Genomic DNA, 21,452 nt, shown 5'->3' with positions numbered 1-21,452 from the left:
GGGTATTCAGGCCTTGGCCTGACCATACACCTGCTCAGTGTAGCTGCCGGGGCCAAAACCGGCGCAGCGAACCTTGGTGGCCTTGGCGCCTTCGAGCGCGCGACCATTCCTGTCGACCTGGTCGACCCAGCCGCCTCCTCTCTGAGCGGCGGGAGGCAGAGCATCATCGAGCAGCCTCATGATGCCGATCGCCTTTTCCTCCTCATACGGTCGAGCCACCTGTAAGCGCGCGCAGGAGGAGACGGCCAGTTGGAACACAACCCGAACGTCAGCGGGTCGGCGTCGCCATCTTCTGACGGCTCGGGCAGGATACTCCGGACAGCAGAGCCACTCACCACCTGCACGCCGACTGGCAGTCCCGCCATTTTCTTGGCGTCGTAAACACCCTGCGTGTACAGCTCAAAGTTGACGAGGTGGCTGCATTTCTTGAGCTCTGGGTCCTGCGACCATTCGTCGTAGGTGCTCCTCGTGGCCTCGGCGGTGTCGGAGTTCTTGAAGTCGGCGGCCCGGTGCGAGTCGGTCTCGGCGCTGACTCGCGTCACGGGCAAGGTGGCGACGGCGCAGTCGAGGATGTTGTAGAGTGCCGTGGCGATGCACATCATCGCCAGGTTGGTCGCGCCGCCGTGCGGCACGGCCGGCGAGGCCTGGACCGGGCAGATGATGGCGTCGAGCTCGTAAGCGTCCCACACCCGCTTCTTCCAGGCGTCGCAGAACTTGGTGCGGCTCTCGGTGACTTGGAAGTACTTCTTCGCGCTTCTCCTGCCCGCGGCCAGGACCAGCCTCGCCATCCTCGCGTCCCTCAGCACAAAACGCGCGATGAAGGCAATGATCCTCTTCAAAAAGACTGGAAGCCTCGCCAGCAGGAGAGGCAGCATCAGGACGGGATCAGCCCGGTCCTTGCCCAGGTGCGGCACGGTGAGGTAGTCGTAGCCATCGGCCGAGCTGAGGCCGAGGAAGTGCTCGAGTCCCTCGACGGGCTGGACGTCCTTGGGCGCGATGGCGACCAGCTCGACCTGTTGGCTGGGGTACTTGGCTCGCAGGGCTTCGATCGACTCCTTGACCGCTCGGTAGCAGGCCGGGGTGGTCTTGATGAAGCCATCGGTGAAATAGTAGCCGACTCGGAGCGGTGTGCCGCGCTTCTCTGCGACCTTGAGCGGCTGGAGCCAGGTGGGATTGTATGAGCTGTGGATGGTTCCGGCAAGGCCGACCTGTTTCATGAGCCTGTCGTGCTCGACGGTGGCGATGGCAAGCTCGTCACCAGCCTGCTCTGCATCGCCTGCAGTCACTCTGGGCCTGGGAGGCTGCAAAGCCTGGACGATCGCAGAGTGGAAGGCCTCAAGGTCCTGAGCGGATCGGGTGATGGGGCCTGGTACCGCCGTGATGCCTTCGAAGCCCTTGGCAAAGTCGGCGCTGCCTGCCATGGGCCAAACATTGGCGCTCGGCTTGAGCGAGTAGAGGCCGCAGTAGCCGATGGGGATGCGCAGGCTTCCACCAATGTCGGAGCCGACGCCCGCAGGCGATCCATCGCTGGCGATCAACGCGGCCTCGCCGCCCGAGGACCCACCGCAGCTGTGGTGGGGCGAGTATGGGTTGAGTGTTCTGCCAAAGACGGGGTTCTGACACTCGAACGCCAGCATCGTCTGCGGGATGTTTGTCTTGACAAAGGGGATAGCGCCAAGGTGCTCGGCGAGCAGGACGATTGAGGCCGACTCGGTTGGAGCCGGCTTGGTAAACCAGGATGTGAAGCCGAGCGAAAGCGGCACGCCCTTCATGTTGTAGTGTTCCTTGATCGAGATGGGCACGCCGTGAAGCGGGCCGACCAGCTTGCCCGTCTGCTCAAAGTACTTGTCGAGCTCGGCCGCACGCACGAGGGCATGGTCGAGGTTGACTAGCAAGCCAAGACAGGCGAGAAAGGACACGGATAGGTTGAGGACAGGTTGAGCCTTGTTGTCGCTGGCAACGACGGGGGCGATTCAGATCGCCACCTGGTAAAGGACGTATCGGCTTACCTTCGGTGATGCAGTTTGTGCGGATATGAGCTCGCCTGGCGCTGCGGATGTATGCGGCGAGGACATCGACGGCCGTCCAGCGCCTGGTTTCGATCCCACCTGTGATTGAGGCGAAGTCGGCGGCGAGAATCTGGCGATCGAGGGGTTTGATGCTGATGTCCATGCCGTTGAGCACATACTCGCCGGCGTCTGAGCCGTTGAGGCTCTTTTCGATCTCGTCCTTGCCGACCGTCGAAGAGGGGGGCAGTGCCAGGGCCAGAGCGCGATCTCGAGCCTGGAGGTGGGCCTGGATCTTGTCGTAGTTGTGGATCCTCTTGGATCCGGAGAAAGGCCACACCATGGTTGCGTGTCAAGGCGGGGGATGAAATGGGGGAGGCGAGGGACGGTAGACCTGAAAGGCGGTCGATTGATATCCAAGTCGATGCGATCGGTGGCGGGATGTCGGGTGAAGAGTGCTGGGTCGAGCAGCGAGCAAGATAAAGGTGGCTGCGCAGCGACGCTCGGGCCGCCAACGACTGAGGAGGGGGCACTCCGGGTTTCGGATGCAACGGCCTGCCGGTGCCCGCTCATCCCCGCTGAAAGCGGGCCGGGCACGGCAGCGTGTCTTCGGAACCGAGTCATGCTGCCGAGGCAATGCCGAGACGGCCCCGGCACCGAGAGGGGCGGAACGTGACAGGTGGCAAGGGTGCCAACGTGCTCAGCCCCAAGGGTCCACGTTCACCACCACCACCCTCCCTTAGCTTTAGCTTCTTCCCCGACCAAGCCGTCCCCAGACCCTCGCTCTCCCTTCGTTGGCACGCAGCAAAAATGCAAGAAGGACACCGGCGACGGAGTCAGTCTGGGTCGATTTATTACCACCGGTGGAACCCCAGGTACAGTCCGTGAAGCAATCATGAACAGTAGCTTCTCCACCCCAAAAGAAGCTGTCGGCAAAGGATCGCTGGCCCAACCCGTTGTTCACCCGCCCGTTCCTGCCCTCGCGGCCCTGGAGCAAACGTGGACTGCACTGGTTGTACTATCGGTAGCAGCGACAGCACCCTTGAATGCCACTCGTCGCCCCCGCGCTAGATGCGAATTCAAGCCCACACCAGTCGACGTCCTGGCTGCTTGCCCCTGGCCTGCATTCGCCGCGACTTGATCCCTGACTCGTGGCCTCTTGTGGATCAGCCTGGTCTCGCGGGCCGCGGGCCACCAGCCGGTGTCTTTGATGTTGTGATCCCTCCTTGCCACCGTTCCGTTTCTCCCAAGCGCCGCCCTTCTTAAGAGCCAGCCCACCAGATCCTCTTGCCCTTCTGTCATCTTATCCATCAACTGCTGCGCAACTCTTCCTCCAAGACCCACTCAACCACCATAGCCATGTCGTCACCGCCGGACTCCGCCATCTACATCCCTGACATGCAGTCGCTGCCCTCGCGAGTGCGGACGATCTGCTGCATCGGAGCCGGCTACGTTGGGGGCCCAACGTGCTCGGTCATTGCCCTAAAGTGCCCACACATCAAGGTCATTATCGTCGACGTCAACCCGCTCCGCATCGATGCCTGGAACTCCGAAAAGCTGCCAGTCTTTGAGCCGGGCCTTGACGACGTCGTTCGCCGGTGCCGCGGCCGCAATCTCTTCTTCAGCACCGACATTGACGCCGGCATCCGCGAGGCCGACCTGATCTTTGTCAGCGTCAACACCCCCACGAAGACGAGCGGCGTGGGCAAGGGCTTCGCGGCCGACCTTCACTACGTCGAGGCGTGCACGCGCCGCATCGCGTCGGTAGCAACCTCGTCCAAGATCATCGTGGAGAAGTCGACGGTGCCGTGTCGCACCGCGGCTTCGATGCGCACCATTCTCGAGTCCAACACATCAGAGACCGAGGACGGCAAGCAGATCACTTTCCAGATCCTCTCCAACCCCGAGTTTTTGGCCGAGGGGACGGCGATCCGGGACCTGTACAACCCCGATCGGGTCTTGATCGGAAGCCTCGACACGAGGGAGGGCAAGATGGCCGCTCACGCGCTCAGGGAGGTCTATGAAAATTGGGTCGACGGTAGCAAGATCTACGAGACGGGGCTGTGGTCCAGCGAGTTGAGCAAGCTGGTGAGTCCGATTCTGCCCGAGGAAGCCTGATCGGGAGCCACTGGAAGCTGATCCTCGTCCCTCCGTCACCCTCGACAGGCCGCCAATGCGCTGCTTGCCCAGCGGATCTCGTCCATCAACTCGCTGTCGGCCATCTGCGAGGCCACGGGTGCCGACGTGTCCGAGGTCGCGCACGCCTGCGGACTAGATGCACGCATCGGCCCCAAGTTCCTCAAGGCTTCGATTGGGTTCGGCGGTTCCTGCTTCCAAAAGGACATCCTCAACCTCGTCTACCTTTCCGAGTCCCTGGGCCTGACCGAGGTGGCGGCCTACTGGCACCAGGTCATCCTGATGAACGAGTACCAGAAGTCGCGCTTCGCCCGCAAGGTCGTCCAGACGCTCTTCAACACCATCACGATGAAAAAGGTCGCGGTCCTCGGCTTCGCATTCAAGAAGGACACGGGCGACACTCGCGAGGCGCCGGCCATCACGCTCTGCAAGTCGTTCCGCCAGGAAAAGGCTTTCATCTCGATCTACGACCCAAAGGTCCCGCGGGAGCAGATCCTGCTCGACCTGACGGAGCCGGGCGTCGTCGACGACTTTGAGGCAGTGCGTGCCCAGGTCACCATCGCCCCGTCGCCCGAGGAAGCGTGCAGAGACGCCGAGGCGGTGGTGATTTGCACCGAGTGGGACGAATTCGCCCAGAAGGCCGAGGACGAGTGGAGGGGCATCTACGCCACGATGAAGAAGCCGGCCTTCGTCTTCGACGGTCGGGGCGTCGTCGACGCGCAGACGCTGAGGAAGATCGGTTTCCGCGTCCACACCGTGGGCAAAGGTCCGCAGATCATCGACCCCATCTGGGCATGACGAGTGAAGCCGCGCGTCTGGCACCCCGGCGGCATCAGCGCGCAGGATGTCCGTACTGGTCCCGCAGCAGCAACCCCACTTATACCCTCCCGATCCGAGCTGTAGACCACTCAGTGCCTTGAAGCGACCAGATGACGGATACCGCCGTGGCAATTGCATGGCCGCGTACCTCGAGGCTTGCTACTGTGACGGCCCGCGAGGGTCACGAACGGCTCGCGTTGGTTTGGGACAGGGTCATCGGATGGCTCGCGGACGAGGCGCTGCGGCGGACCGGCGGCGATGCCGTAGGGGATCAATGCATCGTTTGGAAAATTATGGCCTACAACAGGCCAGCCTGAAAGACGAGCCAAAAGGGAATCGCGATGATGCAGACGGCGCCCAGATCCTTCAGCCAACTACCGCCCGCGGTCCCGTTCGCACCGCTAGGGACCGCGCCAAGCAATCCTTCTTCGGCGTCATCGTGGCTATCCCTACGCTTGGCTTTGCGCTGCGCCGACCGTCTCATCATGTCCGCCTCCTTGTGGCCAACCATCGAGGAGGAGGTAGGCAGAAGATCGTGCAGCCGGCCCCGACCGGAGAAATTGCGCAGGGCAAAGAGGACGCCCAAACTGAGCAGAAACGCTGGAACGTAGACTTGGGTCCAGATGCCGATCTGATCGGGCATGAGGCAGGGTCTGTATGCCGCGCTAAGGCCCTCGCCGGAGTGTGGAGTAAAGAGGCTGAGCCGAGCAAAACCCGGCAGCCTAACGCCTTCAGTCATAGAGAGGGACTTGACGGTCAGCTCCGGGATCTCGCCGGGCTCGAAGCCCTGGACCGGCCCTTGTCGCAGACGCTCCGAGACGCGCCGATGCGTGGCCTCGCAATGGTCGTGATCGTCCCCGCTGAAGACGGCGACTGGGTCGATCTGGGCCAAGAGCCAATGCGATATCTCTGGTCCCAGCAGGTTCTGGTAGGTCGAAGCTCGATCAGTGTCCTGGTGGAGTGGCCGCGGGGCTTCGCGCAAGACGCGATGACGCGTTGAGCCAACGGGATGGTTGCAGCGCGAAGCGTCGGGCCGATGGAGCGGGACGTGGCTGAACAGGATGCGGGCGGGCGATGTCGACTCATTGGCGATACGCTCGATAAAGTCAAAGGTGTCGGGAAAGGCCGTCCGTGCCTCGTCGAGCAGAGGGCCATCGAGCTGCCCCTGATGGGCCGGTGGCGTACGGGTATCGTAAGGCCCGCCACCTGCCCTCTGCATGCCGACGAGGGCCTCGGCGTCGACGAGAACCAGCTCGTGAGTTGTTCTGCCTGCATCAGCGCCAGAGGTCGAGGGCAGCGACACACCGATGCGGGCGTTGAGGGTGCGTCGAGTCGATGCGGCTGCACCTCGGACGGCGTGGCCTGCAGCGTCGGAATCGATGCCGTACCGCTCAATGAACCGACTGCGGGAGCTGGAGCTGGCCAGATTCGTGTCGAGCTGACCGGGCGCTTTCGGCAGGCCGATGTCGTGATTGCCGGCCATGTAGAAGACCGGCAGCGCGTCCCTCGCCGCCTGACGTCGGGTGAGCACCAGGCGCTCGCCGTCGACACTCGAGGCCGTGTCCACGGGTTCCAGACGGGGCAACGCAAACATGGAGTCGAAACGGTCGTGGAGACGACCCCACCTGTCGACGTCGTTCCCGTTCCCCGCGGTTCAGCAATCAACGCGGTCTGACTGCTGCTCAAGGGGTCTAGCGCACCGCACTCACTGTTGGCGATCCATTTCCCGTCGGCCACCGTCGGTTAGGTCGCCCATCCAGACAACGGCATCCGGAAGCCGAGGTCTCGACGTCCGCCTCGACCGCGGGGTTACTGGCGAGGCAGGCCGCTCGTCCTTGGCCCAACGGGACGGATCGAGGATCAAGCTGCGCCAGGCGTTTCTGAGATAGCGGTCTGAAAAGTGGCGGACAATCGGGAAGAGGACGCGAGGCAAGGGGAGGTCCGGGTAGGTGAAGGCGTCGATGATCTGGGGATCGGTGACGACGAGAATGTCAAAGCTGCCGGTGGCGCTGGCTTCCGCCTCGATCCGGGGCCACGGGCAATGGGTGGTGGCGGCTTGGTCGAAGACGACGCGCTCGTAGTAGAAGACGAGGAGCACCCACGCTGCCCGCATGCACTGGACATGCAAGGCGGGCGAGAGCAGGCGCCGCCACCGCGACGGTGACCGCGCGGTGCCGTCGCGGACCGTCATTGTTGCCGGGACTGCGTATGTCGTTGCCCGGCCTTGTGCGGAAGCTAAGCGTGTGGGGCGTTGGAGACAAAGCAGCAAGCAAGCAAGGTGATGGGCGGTGGGTGGGTGGGTGCACGGTCGCCGTCCTGCTTTTGTCTGCAGGGCCTACATACATACGTACGTCAGGCTAGGTCTGACCAGGCGGGCCCGAGGCGGTGTCAGGACTTGGCGTGGCCAGGCGACCCACAAAATTCCTCGGCCTGCATCACTCCACAAGGCGCCGTCCATCCAGCCACTCTACTAGCTACCCTGCTCACGTACGTCTACCTCGTCCGCTTGCCACCCACCAACCCTCCTGCCAACCTCTAGACCATCGTACTACCTTGGAGCATGGAGAGATACGTGGTCAAGCGGGCTCTGACGCAGGCCCATCGGCAGCCGCTCGTGCCTGCTTCGCAGCAGTCGCAGCGGCAGGCACGGCCCGCACCCGCAGCCCCATCCGCAGTGCTCCAGCCATCGTCATTGGCATCCACCACTCTGTCGACGGCCACCCTCGGCACCGGTCCGTCCCGTAGTGCGCCAGCCTCGGGCCCTTTGCGATGCCCCTCGTATAGCAGCGCGCGCTGTGCTCCAAGCGTGGTGCCGTCGGCTCCTGGCCGCGACCCTCGCCTCGGCCTCGATCGGCGGCCGTGGCACACGGTGCACCTCAGCGTCGGGTCCAGCCGCACGCTGACCACATCGACGAATCGCAGCTCAAAGGCTCCCTTCCAGTTCCTCACATCCTACGCCTTTGCCGGAAAGCCTCGGCACCCCGAGGACGACCTACAGCAGCAGCAGCAGCAGCAGCAGCAGCAGCAGCAGCAGCAGCAGCAGCAGCAGCAGCAGCAGCAGCAGCAGCAGCAGCAGCAACGAGGCGGCGGCTCCAACTCGCAAGACGGCTCATCGCCCGCACCCTCGCCAAAGGAGGCGGCCAAGATCGGCTTTCCGGCGGATAGCGACGTGGGGAGGTGGCGCGATGCCCTGCTCAAGGGCGGCGATGCGGGCGAGGATGCTCTGCTGTGCACCGACATGGGTGCGGCGGGCGACAAGGCCATCGGCGTCGCAGACGGCGTCGGAGGCTGGACAGAGAGCGGCATCGACCCGTCGCTCTTCTCGCAGTCGCTCATGTACTACGCATCCAAAAAGGCCGAGCTGTCGAGCGCAGATCCCGAAACGGCGCTCGGTGGCGCTGGCGTGGCACCCAAGGCCATCCTGTCCGAGGCATTCGACAAGGTGCTCGACGAGCCCCTGGTGGTGGCCGGCAGCGCGACGGCCTGCCTCGTGACGCTCGACGCCGCCTCGGGCATCCTGCGCAGCGCCAACCTCGGAGACTCGGGCTTCATCGTGCTGCGGCAGGGCAAGGGCAAGCAAGGGCTCCTCTACGCCAGCCCCCCGCAGCAGCTCGGCTTCAATACGCCGCTCCAGCTCGCCAAGCTCCCCATCGAGATGCGGCAAGAGGGAAGCATCTCGAACCTGCCAAAGGACGCCGCCACGTGGGAGTGCAAGCTGCAGCACGGCGACCTCGTCATCGTCGGCACCGACGGCCTCTTTGACAACGTCGACGCCCGCGTCGAGATCCCGCAGTTTGCCAGGTTCATCAAGGAACGGCATCACGCAAAATACGTCGCAAGGCAGCCCGATGGGTCGGCCAAGAAAGACAGCCTCGAAGAGGACCAGGAGTTTGTCGAGGTGCTGGCCACCAACCTGGTCGAGTACGCGAGGATCTGCCAGAACTCGCAGACCAAGCAGAGCCCCTTTGAACGCGAGGCGGCGCGGTACGGCATCCACTTTCCAGGCGGCAAGGTCGACGACGTCGCCCTCGTCTGCTGCCTCGTCATCGAAGGCTGAACCGTGCAATGCCCAGCGACGCGACAGCTCGAGCAGCCAAGCTTTGTCCCACGTCGTCAGACGGCAAGGCGGTAGAATACAATGTCCAGGCTGCCTTGGCGGCGCCATCCGGCTGTCTGATCAGAGTTTGGTCTGGTCGAAGCCTGCCCACCTCCTCACCAACATGGGCGGACTACAGGCCGGCGGCGGCGGCGGCCCCGGATGCGACGGCGTGGGCGCGGCCTCGCTTGCGGAGCCTCGAGGCGCGCTCCCCGCAGACGCCGCCTCGGCCTGGTTCTGGCCGACGTAGGCGGGCGGAGAAAAGAGGGCCACCCGCTGCTGCGTCATGAGGATCTGATGGATCTGCATCCGGACGGCGTGCACGACGTGGCGCAGGCTCGCCGTCTCTTCTGTCGCGCGCGCCGCCTCGAAGCTGGCGCTCACCGCGGTCAGATGCGAATCCTCGTACCGCCTCTCGAGGGAAGTCAGGGCGTCAAAGAGCGCGCCAATGCTGTCCTGCAACGAGGCCAGCAGGCCAGACAACGTGGTCTCGGCCAGCGGGGGCGTCGTCGGCGGATGGCGCGACGATGCAGGGTGCCGGGGCATGGTGTCCGGCGGCGACAAAAGGGACGGCGGCGGGATGTCGATGTTGGTCGAAGATGGCGCCGAGCGGGACGTCGGCGGCGGCGAATAGACGGGTGTCGTGCGGTGGTCAGTGGCCGGTGCAGTCGTCCGGCCGCTGCCGGTGCCGGCGAACATGGGCGAGGGCCAACGCAAGGTCGCAGCAGATTCCGTCGTCGATCGACGATCCTCGAGCGTCGGGACCGGCTGATCTGGCGCGGAAGTCGCCGACGAGCCATGTTGCGGCGGCCTTGGTCCAGCCCCGTGTCCGCCGCCGTCGAGGTCAAAGCGATGAAGACCTTGCAATGTCAGAGCGGGTGCAACGTCGCCATGGTCGGATGCCTGCTCGGCGGGCCGGTACCAGCTGCCCAGGCTGTGGACGCAGTCGTCGACCCTCCGATCGCAGGACCGCTGCCTCCCTTCGACCTCTTGCAGCCTCTGCCGCAGCGAGTCGTTTTCTCGCCGCAGCTCCGACGTCTGCCGCGCAAAGATGGTGAAAAAGGCCTTGAGCGGTTCGTAGCGGCAGGAGGTGAGGTGGTAGATCGAAGCGTCGGCGGTCGTTTCCGCCTCGGCCTCGAGCTGCCAGCGCGGACCTCGCCAGTCGCACCCGAATTGTGCGTGCCGACAAGGCACGGGAAGCTCCGGGCACTCGTCGAGGTGCAGCGGCAACCTGCTCCGCGTCGACTCCGTCCCGCAGTGCCAGCACGACGCCGGCTCGGGCGAGCACGTTTGGCAGTGCCGCTGTGCGGTCGCAGTAAAGCCGCAGAAGATGGGGTTTTCGTCGAGGAGAAGGGCCGCACGGGTCAGCCAATCGGCCGTCGTACAACGGGCATCGCGGCCCTCGCCGCGACATGCACTCACCTCGAGCTCGTCGGCAGGGACCTGCTCGCGACACGTCTCGCAGTCGACCTTTCTCTTTGGACAGACGAGCGCGTGCCGCTGCCAGTCCTTGCGCATGACCTTGGCCCGGCAGCCGCACCGCTTGCCCTGGTGGAGATCCGCATCGACGTACTCGTACTCGCACTCGCGCGCCACGTGCCCGCGCACCAGGTGCCGCTCGCAGGTGTGTCCGCAGCCCTTGGCGCGGTTCGGACAGCGGACGAGGAGCGTGTCGACCATGTTCTTGATCAGCAGCGCCGTCGGCCGAAAGTCGTCCAGCCCGACCTCGGTGCGGCACGATGGGCACCTCGTCGCACGCGACCGCGACGGCGCACCCTCGTCTTGCTCGCCATCGGGCCCCGCCTCAGCCAGGGCAGTGGTGATGCACAGCTTGCAGAATGTGTGCGAGCACCGCACCGACCCGACCGGCTCGTAGAACGGACCGAGGCAGATGGGGCAGTGCAGAAACGCGCTGATCTCGTCGTTGCCCTGAACATAGTCATACGCATCGCCAGAGTCCCAGTCGACCTTGGCACTGCCGCTGCTGACGTTGCTCGAGTCCGATCGCGTGCTCTGCGCTGAAAGGGCGCGCACCAGACCAGAACGCCGCCGCCCCGCAGAGGACGACGACGACGAGGCGCTGCGTCGCCGTCGTGGGGCCGTGCTCGGACCAGCTTCAGAGGCGTGCTCCGACATCCTGCGGGCAGAGTCGGTGGATGGAGGCGGAGGCGTCCCGGGAAGGCTTGCTGCTGCAAGCGGGCGAGTGTGGAGAGGGCGGAGAGGGTGAAGAGGGTGGGAGAGGGTGCGGAGGGTGGAGAGAGTGGGAGAGATGAAGGTTGCTAGTGGTGGTGGAGAGAAGGAAGCGGAACTCGGCTGAAAGCTCGGCCCGGTGGGAGCGGGGCATGCTGCAATAGCAAGCTTTTGTAATGGCGTTTTATATTTGCAATTTTCAACGGGCGTGTTCTCCCCGGGGGGGCTAGCTTTGGCTGACTCGCACGGCACTTCACCAGAAAAGTGGAGGCCCTTGGCCCGGCAGCCGGCGCGCGGGGGTCGAATGTGGCATTCGACGAGCGGAGTCCATCCAGGTCGAACGCCACATTCGACGTCGGGCTCATCGTGTCAAAGCTGCTATTCGACGTGCCCTCATCCTCGCTCGCGGCTTCCAGAGCTCCATCACAGAAAGTCGATTGTACAGACGAAAAGCTAGCTCGTCCTGTCAGAGGATTCTCCAGCGATTTTCTGCGACCCTGTGTGCCTGCGCCTCAGTCCTTGGGCTTCAGAGCGAGAGTCGAGTCAGTCTTGAGCATTTCGAGTTCCGTCAGGGGGGAAGACCCTGCAGACTCACCCTTTCGTTCTGGAAGAGCACCTCGATGAGGAACTTGAGCATGATGTTACGAGCCCCATTGGCATCTCGGTCGGCGTTGAGGCCGCAGGGGCAACGACGGAATTTTGAGCCCCCTATCTTCTTGAGCTCGCCACACTGGGAGCAGGCTTGCGTCGTGTAACTCTCGTCGGCGATAACGACTCGGATGCCTGAGGCGCGTGCCTGCTCCAGAAGGTGCTGCCTGAAGCGCCCGTGGCCCCAGGTCAGCAGTGAGCGGACGGTCGACCTGCTGATCCTGCGCTTCGCTCGTGCACTCATCCTGGTGGAGTTAAAGGGCGGGAGCTGGACGATGTTGAAGTTGCTCACGAGCCAGCTTGCCAGCTTCCGGTGGACCTCGGAGACCAGATTCTTGACACGGTCACGCGCGCGGTGAATCGCCTTGACCATCCTGATCCAGCGCTTCTTGTCAAGGTGCTTGAGTCGCCTGACCATGCGATCGATGTGCCTCGAGAGACGCCAGACCCTGGCAAAGTCACCAGCGCCAACCTCGACAACTCGCTGTCCGTGCGGATCGTACACTGTGGCGAAGGTTCGGACTCCGGGATCGATCGAACAGATCTTGTCGTCCTTGTTGAGGCGCGGAAGCTCGAGCGGATGGCGGTCAGAGATCACGTTGATGTAGAACTTCTCGTTTCGCTCGATGATTGTTGTGTCGTGCGGAAGCTTGAGCCCTCGAAGCCCCTTGATCTCTCCGTCAAAGTAGGTGGTGTAGAATGTGCCCTTCTCACTGTTCACGCGCTCCTTCTGTACGTGGATTGTACCGTACCCACGAACGAGCTCTCGGAGCGCAACCTTGAAGGGCTTGCAAGTCTTGATCCCGTTCTCGAAGGCTTTGATAGCTTGGTGGACCGCGAACTTCCTCGTGCAGGCCGGCGCATCTTTGAGGAGCCCCCTGCATTCGTCCGACACGGTCGCAGCGTTGACGAAGCGTCCCTGCAGCATCGGGTTGAACTCGGCGAAGAGTGCTCCCGGACGCTTCTTGTACCAGTCCTCGCTGAATCGCTCTTGGAGGAAGGTCACGGCGAGATTGTAGGTACGGTTGATTGCGATGATCGCGAGGCGCAGCTTGTACTCCTGGTAGGGTGTCGGAAAGATGCGGCGGCGGTGGCCTTTGTAATTTGAGCGCTTGAGGGGCTGCGCAGCGGCTGCTTCGATGGCTTTGATGACGACGTCTGGCAACGAGAAGGCCTTCTTGGGTGCTGCAAGGCGCATCTGCGTAGCTTGGTACCATGTCCTCTTCTTTCCGCTCTTCGGATCAACGTTCGAGAGATGGCGGCGCCTTGGACGAGGGGGTGCGGTCTCTGGCTTGTAGGGGAGGTGTGCAGTCCCGTGGACGCTTGGAAGGAAAGCGTCGAGGCGGCCGACAAACTTTGTCCACCAGGGGTCTCGCTTTGGCTCCTCATTGCTGCCCTCAGTGGCCTTGGTCTTGGCACTGCTCGGCTCGGATGTGTTGGGTGGCGATGCGATCGGCGGATCCTGCTGTGCTGAAGTTGGCGCGCCGCCGACAACGTCGCGAGCCTCGCCTGCGCTTGCGCTGGCCGATGCAATGGGGGTCCTGACCGTCGACGTGGTGGGTCGAGCCTCCGAGACGCCTGCCTGCGGCCTTGGAAGCAGTGTCGAGCTTGGTGATGCGGCCTGCTGTGCTGTGACCCCGCTATTTGCGCGACAGGATCTCGGTACGATGAGGGATTTTGTGACGGTGGATGTCGAGCGTCGAGCCTCAGGGACGCCTGCCTGTGGCCTCGGGAGGGGCGTCGAGTTTGGCGACACGGGCTGCAGTGGCGTGCGGCTGATGTCGGCACGAGTGGATGCCTGCGGTCCGCCCGGGCGAAGCTGCGGCTTGGCCGGCAGCGTCGACACGGACGACGCCTTAGCCGCCTCGGATGTCTGCGCGGCCGTTGATCCGCCATCGCGGGGGATGCGTCGAGCATCTGGCTGTGGCAGTGAGGACTGTGCCGACGTTCCGAACGCCAACTGACCTGCCGCCACGGCGGCAGCGCCGCCGGGAGCGGTCTGCGCATGCATGTGGCAGCGCGTCTGGGGCTTTGAAGGGAGGGACGACGGCAGCGGCGCCGGCGGCCTCTTTGCCAGAGTGTCACCGTCGATGGGGCCTGCACGTCGAGCCGCCGAGATGCTCGACTGGGGCCTCGGTGGCAGCGACGCGAGTGCCGGTGAGGGCTGTCTGATTTCTGGCGCGCCGGGATCGGTCCGTGAGATGCTGCTGGCCTGCGATGCGCTCGACGTAGGCCTTGTCGATGTCGTCGGAGCAGCTCCTGTCGGCTTGGCAACGCTGCGAAAGTCGGCAAGGGGCATAGGCTCTTCGGGCATGACGGGAGAGCGAGGACGGTCACGGCCCTCTCCGGGCACGATGAGGGTGCGCTGGCGCCGAGGTGCTGGGCCGGGCGAGGTGTCGCGCTTGCGCTTGCCCGCATGGACAAAGCGCTGCGAAAGGTCGGCTTTGGGCCTGTAGTGGGTCATGCTTGGCGATGCAGGAGCGCTATGGACGGGTGAGAGACAGAGAGACGATGCCGGGCTACATGGACGTCCGATGCAAAGGCCAGCTCCGAGGTCGAGAGTGAGTCTGGCTGCAAGCGTGGCGAGCGGTGCGTGCCCCGGGCGAGGCTGGGCGAGGCGGCGCCGGGCAGGGCTGCGCAAGCCTGACTGCGCGTTCAAGGGCGGGCCAGGCCAAGCGCGGGGCCGAGCTCGGCGGCCAGCCTGCAAGCCAGGCTCACCGAATCAAGCCAGCCTCGCCCTCCAGAGGTGGAAAAGATGGACCGCACCGTCCAGAGACGTCGCAGGTGCGGTGGCCTCCTTCGACGAGGGCCACGCCACCTACTGCGGCGCTCTTTTTTTTTCCGTGCGCCGTCCCCGGCGTGCACAAACTTCGCAGCCCAGCCTAGCTGGCCAACCAGCCTGCCTGCGTCGAGCTCGGACGGTCCATCGGGCACATGGCCAGAGGCGAGCTCTTCTAGGCAAGGCAGGGAGCTGACTTGCTCGGTGGGACCAGACCGATTTTTCGCGAATTTGCGTGCGTCCACGCTAGCCTGCCCGCCCTCGGTCGGCCTGCCTGTATGCCTGCACGCACGCCTGTGCTCGAGTGCCTGCTGGCTTGCTCGCCCTCTCCCGCAGGCGGCCCGCCTGTCTGCTCCGCTGGGTGGCACGGCCGTCGCCCGACCAGCAAAGGTATATATACCGCTCCTTCTGTCCCCCGGCCCCTCTCCTCTCTTCCTCCACCGATCCCTTCGCCCTCAAGCCGGTCGACCACCTCCTCATCCTCAAGCCGGTCGACCACCTCCTCCTCTCCGAGCGGCCGACCCCTTCTCTTCCCCAGGCCGGCCGACCCCGTTCCAAGCCGGTCGACATCCCCGTCCAACGGGCATTTGTCCTCCTGCTCCTGGCTTCGATTCCTGCTGCGCCGCGCACTATGGTACGTCCTCACCCTTGACACTCGTCTGCAACTGCCTCGGCTGCTCGCGCCACGGCCGCTCTGACCATCAACGACGCTCCTATCACGACCCTCCTCTTTGCCACCGACGCAGTGACGCCTCCCCACTCTGCCCATCCGAGAGGGCCCGTCCTATGCGTCTACTGGCCAGCAATGCTCCACGGCCACGGCACTCCACAAGTTCATGACTGTCCCTGTGTCGGTCCAAGTCTTCCTCGCCATGCCCTTCTGACCCCATCCCCACTCTGCCGAGGTGAGTCTCGGTCTCGGTCCGACGCCCTGGCTCTCGCGACTTTTCCGCTTGCTGACCTCGACAACTCTTCCCCCGGTCTGCAGCCTATTGGCCCCACGAGGCCAAGCAGGCGATTCAGTTCGCCTCACCCCACAGAAGTCGGTGGAAACGGCCTTCGGGCCTGTACCGCTGTCGTTCCTTTTGGCGATTGCGCCCACGATCCTGAAGCGGGAGCAGTCCCCCTGTTGACCAGAGTGGTCTGGCGGCAGGGATAGACACTCCTAAACGCAATCAGCTAGCTCAGGCAACCCCTGCCCTCCGAATGGAGGCGCTCCTCTCTACGCCTGCCTCTCTCATTCATGGCTCCCTCTTGCTCACCGCCTCTCTAGCCTTCCCCTTTCCCCTTTCCCCTTTCCCCTTTCCCCTTTCCCCTTTCCCCTTTCCCCTTTCCCCTTTCCGCTTTTCCGCTTTTCCGCGTCTCTTTTGTACCCGAGCTCCCGGCCCTATCGTCCGCGTCCAACTCATCCAGCTCGACATTTCATGTGTGAGCCTCTGCAACGTCTGCCTGTCTACCCTGGCGCTTTGCAGATGCGTCGAAGTGTGAGCATCTTGCAGATTAATTGATGACACTCTCGGCAGGGATGCAGCCAGCTTCTCAGGTCTTGTAGATCAATGGCGTCCCATTTTACTCGAGAGATCGGCTTTGCTGCCTGGTGTATTGTCTTGTCTGTCTGGCCTCGGCATCGGCCTCAAAGGCTCACACATTCACAGCTGAGAGGCTGGTGTCTGTAGGCGTGCCAGTCTTGTATGTTTGTCAACACCGGAGCCTCGATTCTGCTGCACTCATGACGGTGGGACCTTCTGCTGATCAGACGGATGAACGAGGCCAAATTGACAATCGCGGAATGGGACCCGAACTGCAGAGGCGTACTTCTCCTTCGACAGCGTCGCATACGCAGGGCGGTTGGCGCCCGATTCGCATCGGACGACGGAAACCGATGGTCACGCAGGGAAGCATGGACCGCAAACTTGCGCAACGCCGTTCACGTCTTCAAGCACGCGTACCGAGAACAAAGCTCGAAGATGGCCTGTTTAGAGAAAATGTAAAAGGAAAAAAAGGATTGGAAGTTCAGGGGATTGAACCCTGGGCCTCTGCCTGAGAAGGAAGGTTAAGTTCCCTGAGTCGCATGATACATGTATGCGAAAGCAGCGCTCTCCCACTGAGCTAAACTCCCCGCCAAATTCGCGGCAATTGAAATGGGCGAATATAATTACAATTACAATCATAAAGTCAATCGTATGCTGTACGTTCCGCAGAATGTCCAGCCTCTCGGCCGGCCGATGCCGCCGCGCCTGTGCGCCGCCTCGGACATGACCGATGCGGGGGCGGGGGCGGCGGGGAATCGCCCGGGCCCTCTCTCCTCGATTGGATCCTTCTCATTACGCCGCCTCGACACGACCCGACCACGCCCACCTCCATCGACACTCACTTTGCCTCACTTCCCTGCTCGCCATGACGCCTTCCGCCTCGCTCCGGGGCCACTGTGCCTGCGGTGCGCTGCGTTACACGCTGGACGCCTCTCCGTCGAACCTGCTGTTGTCGGCGTACTGCCACTGCACGCGATGCCAGCGCCTCAACGGGGCGCCGTTTGTGTGGACGACGCACTGGAAAAAGGACGCCGTCGCCTGGTCGTCGTCGGGCGGCGAGGCTCCGCTCCGCTCGACGGTGCAGCAACAGCTCGGCGACGTCGACGGCCTGGAGCTGTACGAGAGCCTGCCCGGCCGAAAGTTCAAGATCAGGTGCGCCCGCTGCGGCACGCCCATGGGCAGCTGGAGCGAGGCCGGAGAGCGGTGAGTGTGCCGGGGTCGGTTCGCGTCTGCTGAGCCGCTGCGGACCCTACGACCGCCGGGACCCACGAGGCCGCCCCTCGCTGACCCCCGCTCGACACTCCCTGCGCAACTGGACAGTTTCTCGATCTGGCCCTCGACGCTGGAGCGGCCCGAGGGCGACAAGGCGGCGCTGGCCCACACGGACACGTTCCGCCCGCAGGGTCACATCTTCTACGGCCCGTGGCGGGTCATGGACATTGCCGACGACCTGCCCAAGTACGATGGGTACCTCGGCCAGTCGCAGCGCGTCGACCGCTCAGGCCGGCCGCTGCCGGCGGGCTTTGACGGCGGCGGCGCCTTCAACCCGCACGATCCGCGCGACCTGGTGGGCTATGCCGCCCATCCGCCGCACCCGCGCTGGCCCGACGACGCGCGCATCGCATTGTCCTTTGTCGTCAACTACGAGGAAGGCGGCGAGAACACGACGCTCAACGGCGACGAGTTTTCCGAGCTGTACCTGACCGAGTACGGCGCGGCCAACGGCAAGATGCCGCCGTCGTACGTGCGCAACCTATCGGTCGAGAGCTCGTACGAGTACGGCAGCCATCGCGGCTTCTGGCGCATCCTCGACCTGTTCAAGCGCAAGGGATGGAAGTTTACCAGCTGGTCGGTCGGACGCGCCGTCGAGCAGAACCCGGCCGTGGTCCGGGCGATGGAGGAGGCGGGCTGCGAGGTGGCCTCGCACTCCTACCGCTGGTTCGATCACTCGACGATGGCACCCGAAGAGGAACGGGTGCAGATCCAAAAGGCCATCGCGGCCATCAAGAACGCCTCGACCAAGTCTCGCGAGCCCCGCGGTTGGTACACGGGCCGCCAGTCGGTCAACACGCGCCGCCTCGTGTACCAGGTGTACAAGGAGCTCGGCCTGCACGGCGAGCTCTATGACTCCGACGCCTACGACGACGACCTGCCCTACTGGGTCCCCGCGCCGGACGGCACCGAGGGCGAGTACCTGCTGGTGGTGCCCTACACGCTCGACAGCAACGACATGAAGTTTGCCAACACGCCCGGCTTTATCAACTCGGACACGTTTTCCGCCTACCTCATCGACGCGTTCGAGACGCTGGTGGCCGAGACGTACCTCGGGGCCGAGAATCCGATGAGCGTGCCCAAGATGATGACCGTCGGCCTCCACTGCCGCGTCGTCGGCAGGCCCGGCCGCTTCCCCGGCCTGCAGAGGTTCGTCGAGCACGTCGAAAGGAGGAATGCCGAGCTGCTCCAGGAGGGCGGCGGCAAGGGCGGCGTGTGGGTGGCCACCCGCGAAGAGATTGCCAACCACTGGAGGAAGACGCATCCGCCTCCCGCACCACGCGAGCAGTGAGGCGGCTCCGACATCGCCGAGTGCATTGCGACGGTGCCGCGTCGCACTACGTCTGCGCCAACGCAGGCGTCAAATCGTGTACCTAAAGTACGGGCTCTCCTCGCCGCGAAGCAGCACATCGATCCTCCTCCGGTCCCTTTCTTCGGCCCCTTTCTCGACCGTATCGGCGTGGGATGCTGCCGTGTCTGGCCCCTCCTTTTGAGCGGCGTCGAGAGCGCCCTGCTGCCTGTCCCTGCGTCGGTTGATGTTCCAGAGGTAGAGCGATGTAAGCGCGGCCACAATGGCGCCAAAAAGGAGCAGGCCCCCGCTGACGGAGGTGCCCTTGACGTAGTAGGGCTTGTCGCGCGCAGGGAACAGGCGCGTGCCAAGCAGCGGGCCGCACTGGCCGATTGTGCCAAAGACGACGAGACCGACGCCCTTTTTCTGCGGGCGCGGAGGAGGCAAACGATCCGTCCGTCAGCCTCGTCGGCCGGGCAGACTGCGCGGCGAGAAGAGGAACGGCGGTGCACTCACCGATTCGCCCGCCTGGTTGCTCATGAGCCACATGTAGAGTATCGGGATAAAGGGAAAGATGCCGCAGACAATCATCCAGACGGCGACGTACCGCGCCGCCGTCGAGGTCTGGGTCGCGAGCACGAGGTAGCCCACGGCGGCGAGGACGAGCAGGCCGGCGCCAAAGACGCCCCGGACCTGAGCCCGGTCGCTGATCCAGCAAAACAGGATGGCCAGGAGAAAGGCGAGGACGTAGGGAGGGGCCGAGAGGCCCTGCGCGTTGATGCTCGAGTAACCCATCTCCTCGATCAGCGTCGGCAGGTAGACGGGGACGCTCGAGTAGCAGACGTTGATGATGAAGAACATGACCGAGATGAGGTACGAGAGCGGATCGAGAAAGGCGGCGCCGGCGTTGCCCCAGTTGATGAAGTCGACGAAGCGTGCCTTGAGCGTCCACCGGCCACCGTCCTCGGTCTTGCTCCGGCGAGGAGGCGGCGGGGGCCGAAAGAGACGAGCCTCGGCGATCTCGCGCTCGCGCGCGGAGAGGAAGCGGCAGGATTGAACGTCGCGGGGCAGGACCACGAGCACGATGGGGACCATGAGAAGTGTGGGGATCCCCTCGATCAGGACTGGCAAAAGAGTGGCGCGCGGGCAAGGATTACGCGCCGGGAGCAGCAGATCAGCAGCGCGATCCGTTGCACACTTCCGATCCCGTACGTCACTCACAGAGCAGCCTCCAGCTCTCGATGGTGGCATGGGCGTGGACCAGGCCGTAGGCGATGGCACCCGCGACAGCCGAGGATACGGCGCCGGCGCTGACAAAGGTGCCAAAGCGCAGGCCGATCTCGTCGCGCGGGTAAAAGAAGCTAAAGTAGAGCGCCACGCCCGTGCCGTAGCCAGCCTCGGCGACACCGAGTATAAAGCGGCAGGCCATCAGGCCGGACCAGCTCTGGACCGCCGCCTGGCAGACGCCCGCAACGCCCCAGACAAAGACGCACCCGGCGATCCATTTCGGGGGCGAAAAGACCTTGTAGCCCAGCAGCAGGAACTGGAAGACGATGTAGGCGATGCTGCGCGGGGAAAAGGAAGCTTGTTGTTGTCAGAGGCGGTCGCCAAAGAGGTTTGGAGGGGGACGACGGGCGGGTGATGAGGGAAAAGGACAGATCGACTCACTAGAAGATCGTCAACAGCCACTGGTATTGTTGGTCAGAGATGCCGAGGTCCCTGTTCATGCCTGCCGTCTTGGCATTGCCAATGTTGCTGGCAAGGACGGATCCAAGGCCACGGGCGCGGTCAGCACACACCCGCAGCGAACGACAGCTGAACCGGGCGCTATCGAGACGATGATACTCACCCGCGATCCAGCAGCGCGACAAAGTAGAGTGCAAAGGAGCTGTATGCAGAATTGTCGACAAAGGAAGCCAGAGTCAGCCGTCGGCCCGAGCGCCGCGAGGCAGACAGAGACACGGTCGGCTGGGCTGCTTCAAGCCCGTCTCGCACTCACATGACAATGATGCGGACGTCGAGCTTGCGCCGCAGCCTGCGCTCCTCGTCGTCTGACCACCATTTTGTGAACTTGCCCATGATTGCCTTCTCGCCCATGGCTGCGCGAGAGACGTAGTCGAGGTCGCCGGGGGATCTCGACGACCGCGGCGCCGTCTCGTCGGACTTGAGCTTGTCGGTAACCATGTTTGCTGACTGGCGGCTCTGCGTTGCGGCGGGCTGAATCGAAATGGTGCACGCTCTTCGAGGTGACGAGGCCTGATGTGCGGCGCTGGATGGACAAAGTCGACGAGGGTACGGGCGATGATGGTGGGAAGAAGCACGCGAGAAACAGAGGGGAAGAGTAGGGAGAGACAAAGAGGGGGCGAGAGGCTGCTGTTTGGCCGGCAGATGGGCCACCCGCCGAGTCAGAGCATTGTGCCGCACATGTGCTACGGTATGTACATATATAGTCCTAGCACCATGTCGCATAAGGCTCTTCGGCACGCTGTCGGGCAGCTAGCGCAGAAGCTACGGCCATCCAGGGTCGCAGAGCGGTCGGGCGGCCATTTGCGCTTAGCCACGGCCAACGCATTGACCTGCTTGGGTTTCGCCTTCACGTACTTTCGGTTGGCCAGCCGGCGCTGTCCTATCACTGGGCAAAGGACCTCTGGGGCAAAGGACCTCGGCACACGCCGGACGCGAGAGA

General features: G+C 63.9%; 8 protein-coding genes across 8 annotated transcripts; 3 read left to right on the top strand and 5 right to left on the bottom strand.

The window, feature by feature from the left end:
• Positions 1 to 6: 6 nt before the first annotated feature.
• PFL1_00345 (uncharacterized protein) lies at positions 7 to 2,349 on the bottom strand (the record flags this gene model as incomplete). The annotated part of the gene is made up of 3 exons (XM_007877841.1): positions 7 to 219; positions 336 to 1,888; positions 2,010 to 2,349. 3 exons carry the CDS (start codon positions 2,347 to 2,349, stop codon positions 7 to 9), a joined length of 2,106 nt encoding a protein of 701 aa, XP_007876032.1.
• Positions 2,350 to 3,365: 1,016 nt separating this feature from the next.
• Positions 3,366 to 4,940, top strand: PFL1_00344 (uncharacterized protein; the record flags this gene model as incomplete). The annotated part of the gene is made up of 2 exons (XM_007877840.1): positions 3,366 to 4,094; positions 4,173 to 4,940. 2 exons carry the CDS (start codon positions 3,366 to 3,368, stop codon positions 4,938 to 4,940), a joined length of 1,497 nt encoding a protein of 498 aa, XP_007876031.1.
• Positions 4,941 to 5,259: 319 nt separating this feature from the next.
• On the bottom strand, positions 5,260 to 7,152 carry PFL1_00343 (uncharacterized protein; the record flags this gene model as incomplete). The annotated part of the gene is made up of 2 exons (XM_007877839.1): positions 5,260 to 6,586; positions 6,671 to 7,152. The coding sequence occupies 2 exons, from the start codon at positions 7,150 to 7,152 to the stop codon at positions 5,260 to 5,262; spliced, it is 1,809 nt and encodes a 602-aa protein (XP_007876030.1).
• A 369-nt stretch (positions 7,153 to 7,521) lies between these two features.
• PFL1_00342 (uncharacterized protein) lies at positions 7,522 to 9,018 on the top strand (the record flags this gene model as incomplete). The annotated part of the gene is made up of 1 exon (XM_007877838.1): positions 7,522 to 9,018. One exon carries the CDS (start codon positions 7,522 to 7,524, stop codon positions 9,016 to 9,018), a length of 1,497 nt encoding a protein of 498 aa, XP_007876029.1.
• Positions 9,019 to 9,138: 120 nt separating this feature from the next.
• Positions 9,139 to 11,193, bottom strand: PFL1_00341 (uncharacterized protein; the record flags this gene model as incomplete). The annotated part of the gene is made up of 2 exons (XM_007877837.1): positions 9,139 to 10,359; positions 10,480 to 11,193. 2 exons carry the CDS (start codon positions 11,191 to 11,193, stop codon positions 9,139 to 9,141), a joined length of 1,935 nt encoding a protein of 644 aa, XP_007876028.1.
• Positions 11,194 to 11,759: 566 nt separating this feature from the next.
• Positions 11,760 to 14,359, bottom strand: PFL1_00340 (uncharacterized protein; the record flags this gene model as incomplete). The annotated part of the gene is made up of 2 exons (XM_007877836.1): positions 11,760 to 11,771; positions 11,843 to 14,359. The coding sequence occupies 2 exons, from the start codon at positions 14,357 to 14,359 to the stop codon at positions 11,760 to 11,762; spliced, it is 2,529 nt and encodes an 842-aa protein (XP_007876027.1).
• Positions 14,360 to 17,071: 2,712 nt separating this feature from the next.
• On the top strand, positions 17,072 to 18,769 carry PFL1_00339 (uncharacterized protein; the record flags this gene model as incomplete). Its single annotated transcript, XM_007877835.1, has 2 exons — positions 17,072 to 17,409; positions 17,527 to 18,769. The coding sequence occupies 2 exons, from the start codon at positions 17,072 to 17,074 to the stop codon at positions 18,767 to 18,769; spliced, it is 1,581 nt and encodes a 526-aa protein (XP_007876026.1).
• Positions 18,770 to 18,838: 69 nt separating this feature from the next.
• PFL1_00338 (uncharacterized protein) lies at positions 18,839 to 20,950 on the bottom strand (the record flags this gene model as incomplete). The annotated part of the gene is made up of 6 exons (XM_007877834.1): positions 18,839 to 19,192; positions 19,283 to 19,890; positions 19,988 to 20,331; positions 20,435 to 20,521; positions 20,616 to 20,654; positions 20,766 to 20,950. The coding sequence occupies 6 exons, from the start codon at positions 20,948 to 20,950 to the stop codon at positions 18,839 to 18,841; spliced, it is 1,617 nt and encodes a 538-aa protein (XP_007876025.1).
• Between the last annotated feature and the right edge of the window lie 502 nt (positions 20,951 to 21,452).

Source organism: Pseudozyma flocculosa, assembly GCF_000417875.1.
Source record: "Pseudozyma flocculosa PF-1 unplaced genomic scaffold scaffold00001, whole genome shotgun sequence".
Taxonomy (NCBI): domain Eukaryota; kingdom Fungi; phylum Basidiomycota; class Ustilaginomycetes; order Ustilaginales; family Ustilaginaceae; genus Pseudozyma; species Pseudozyma flocculosa.
Note: the sequence above shows the minus strand (reverse complement) of the source record. Positions and strands in the feature narration are given on the sequence as shown.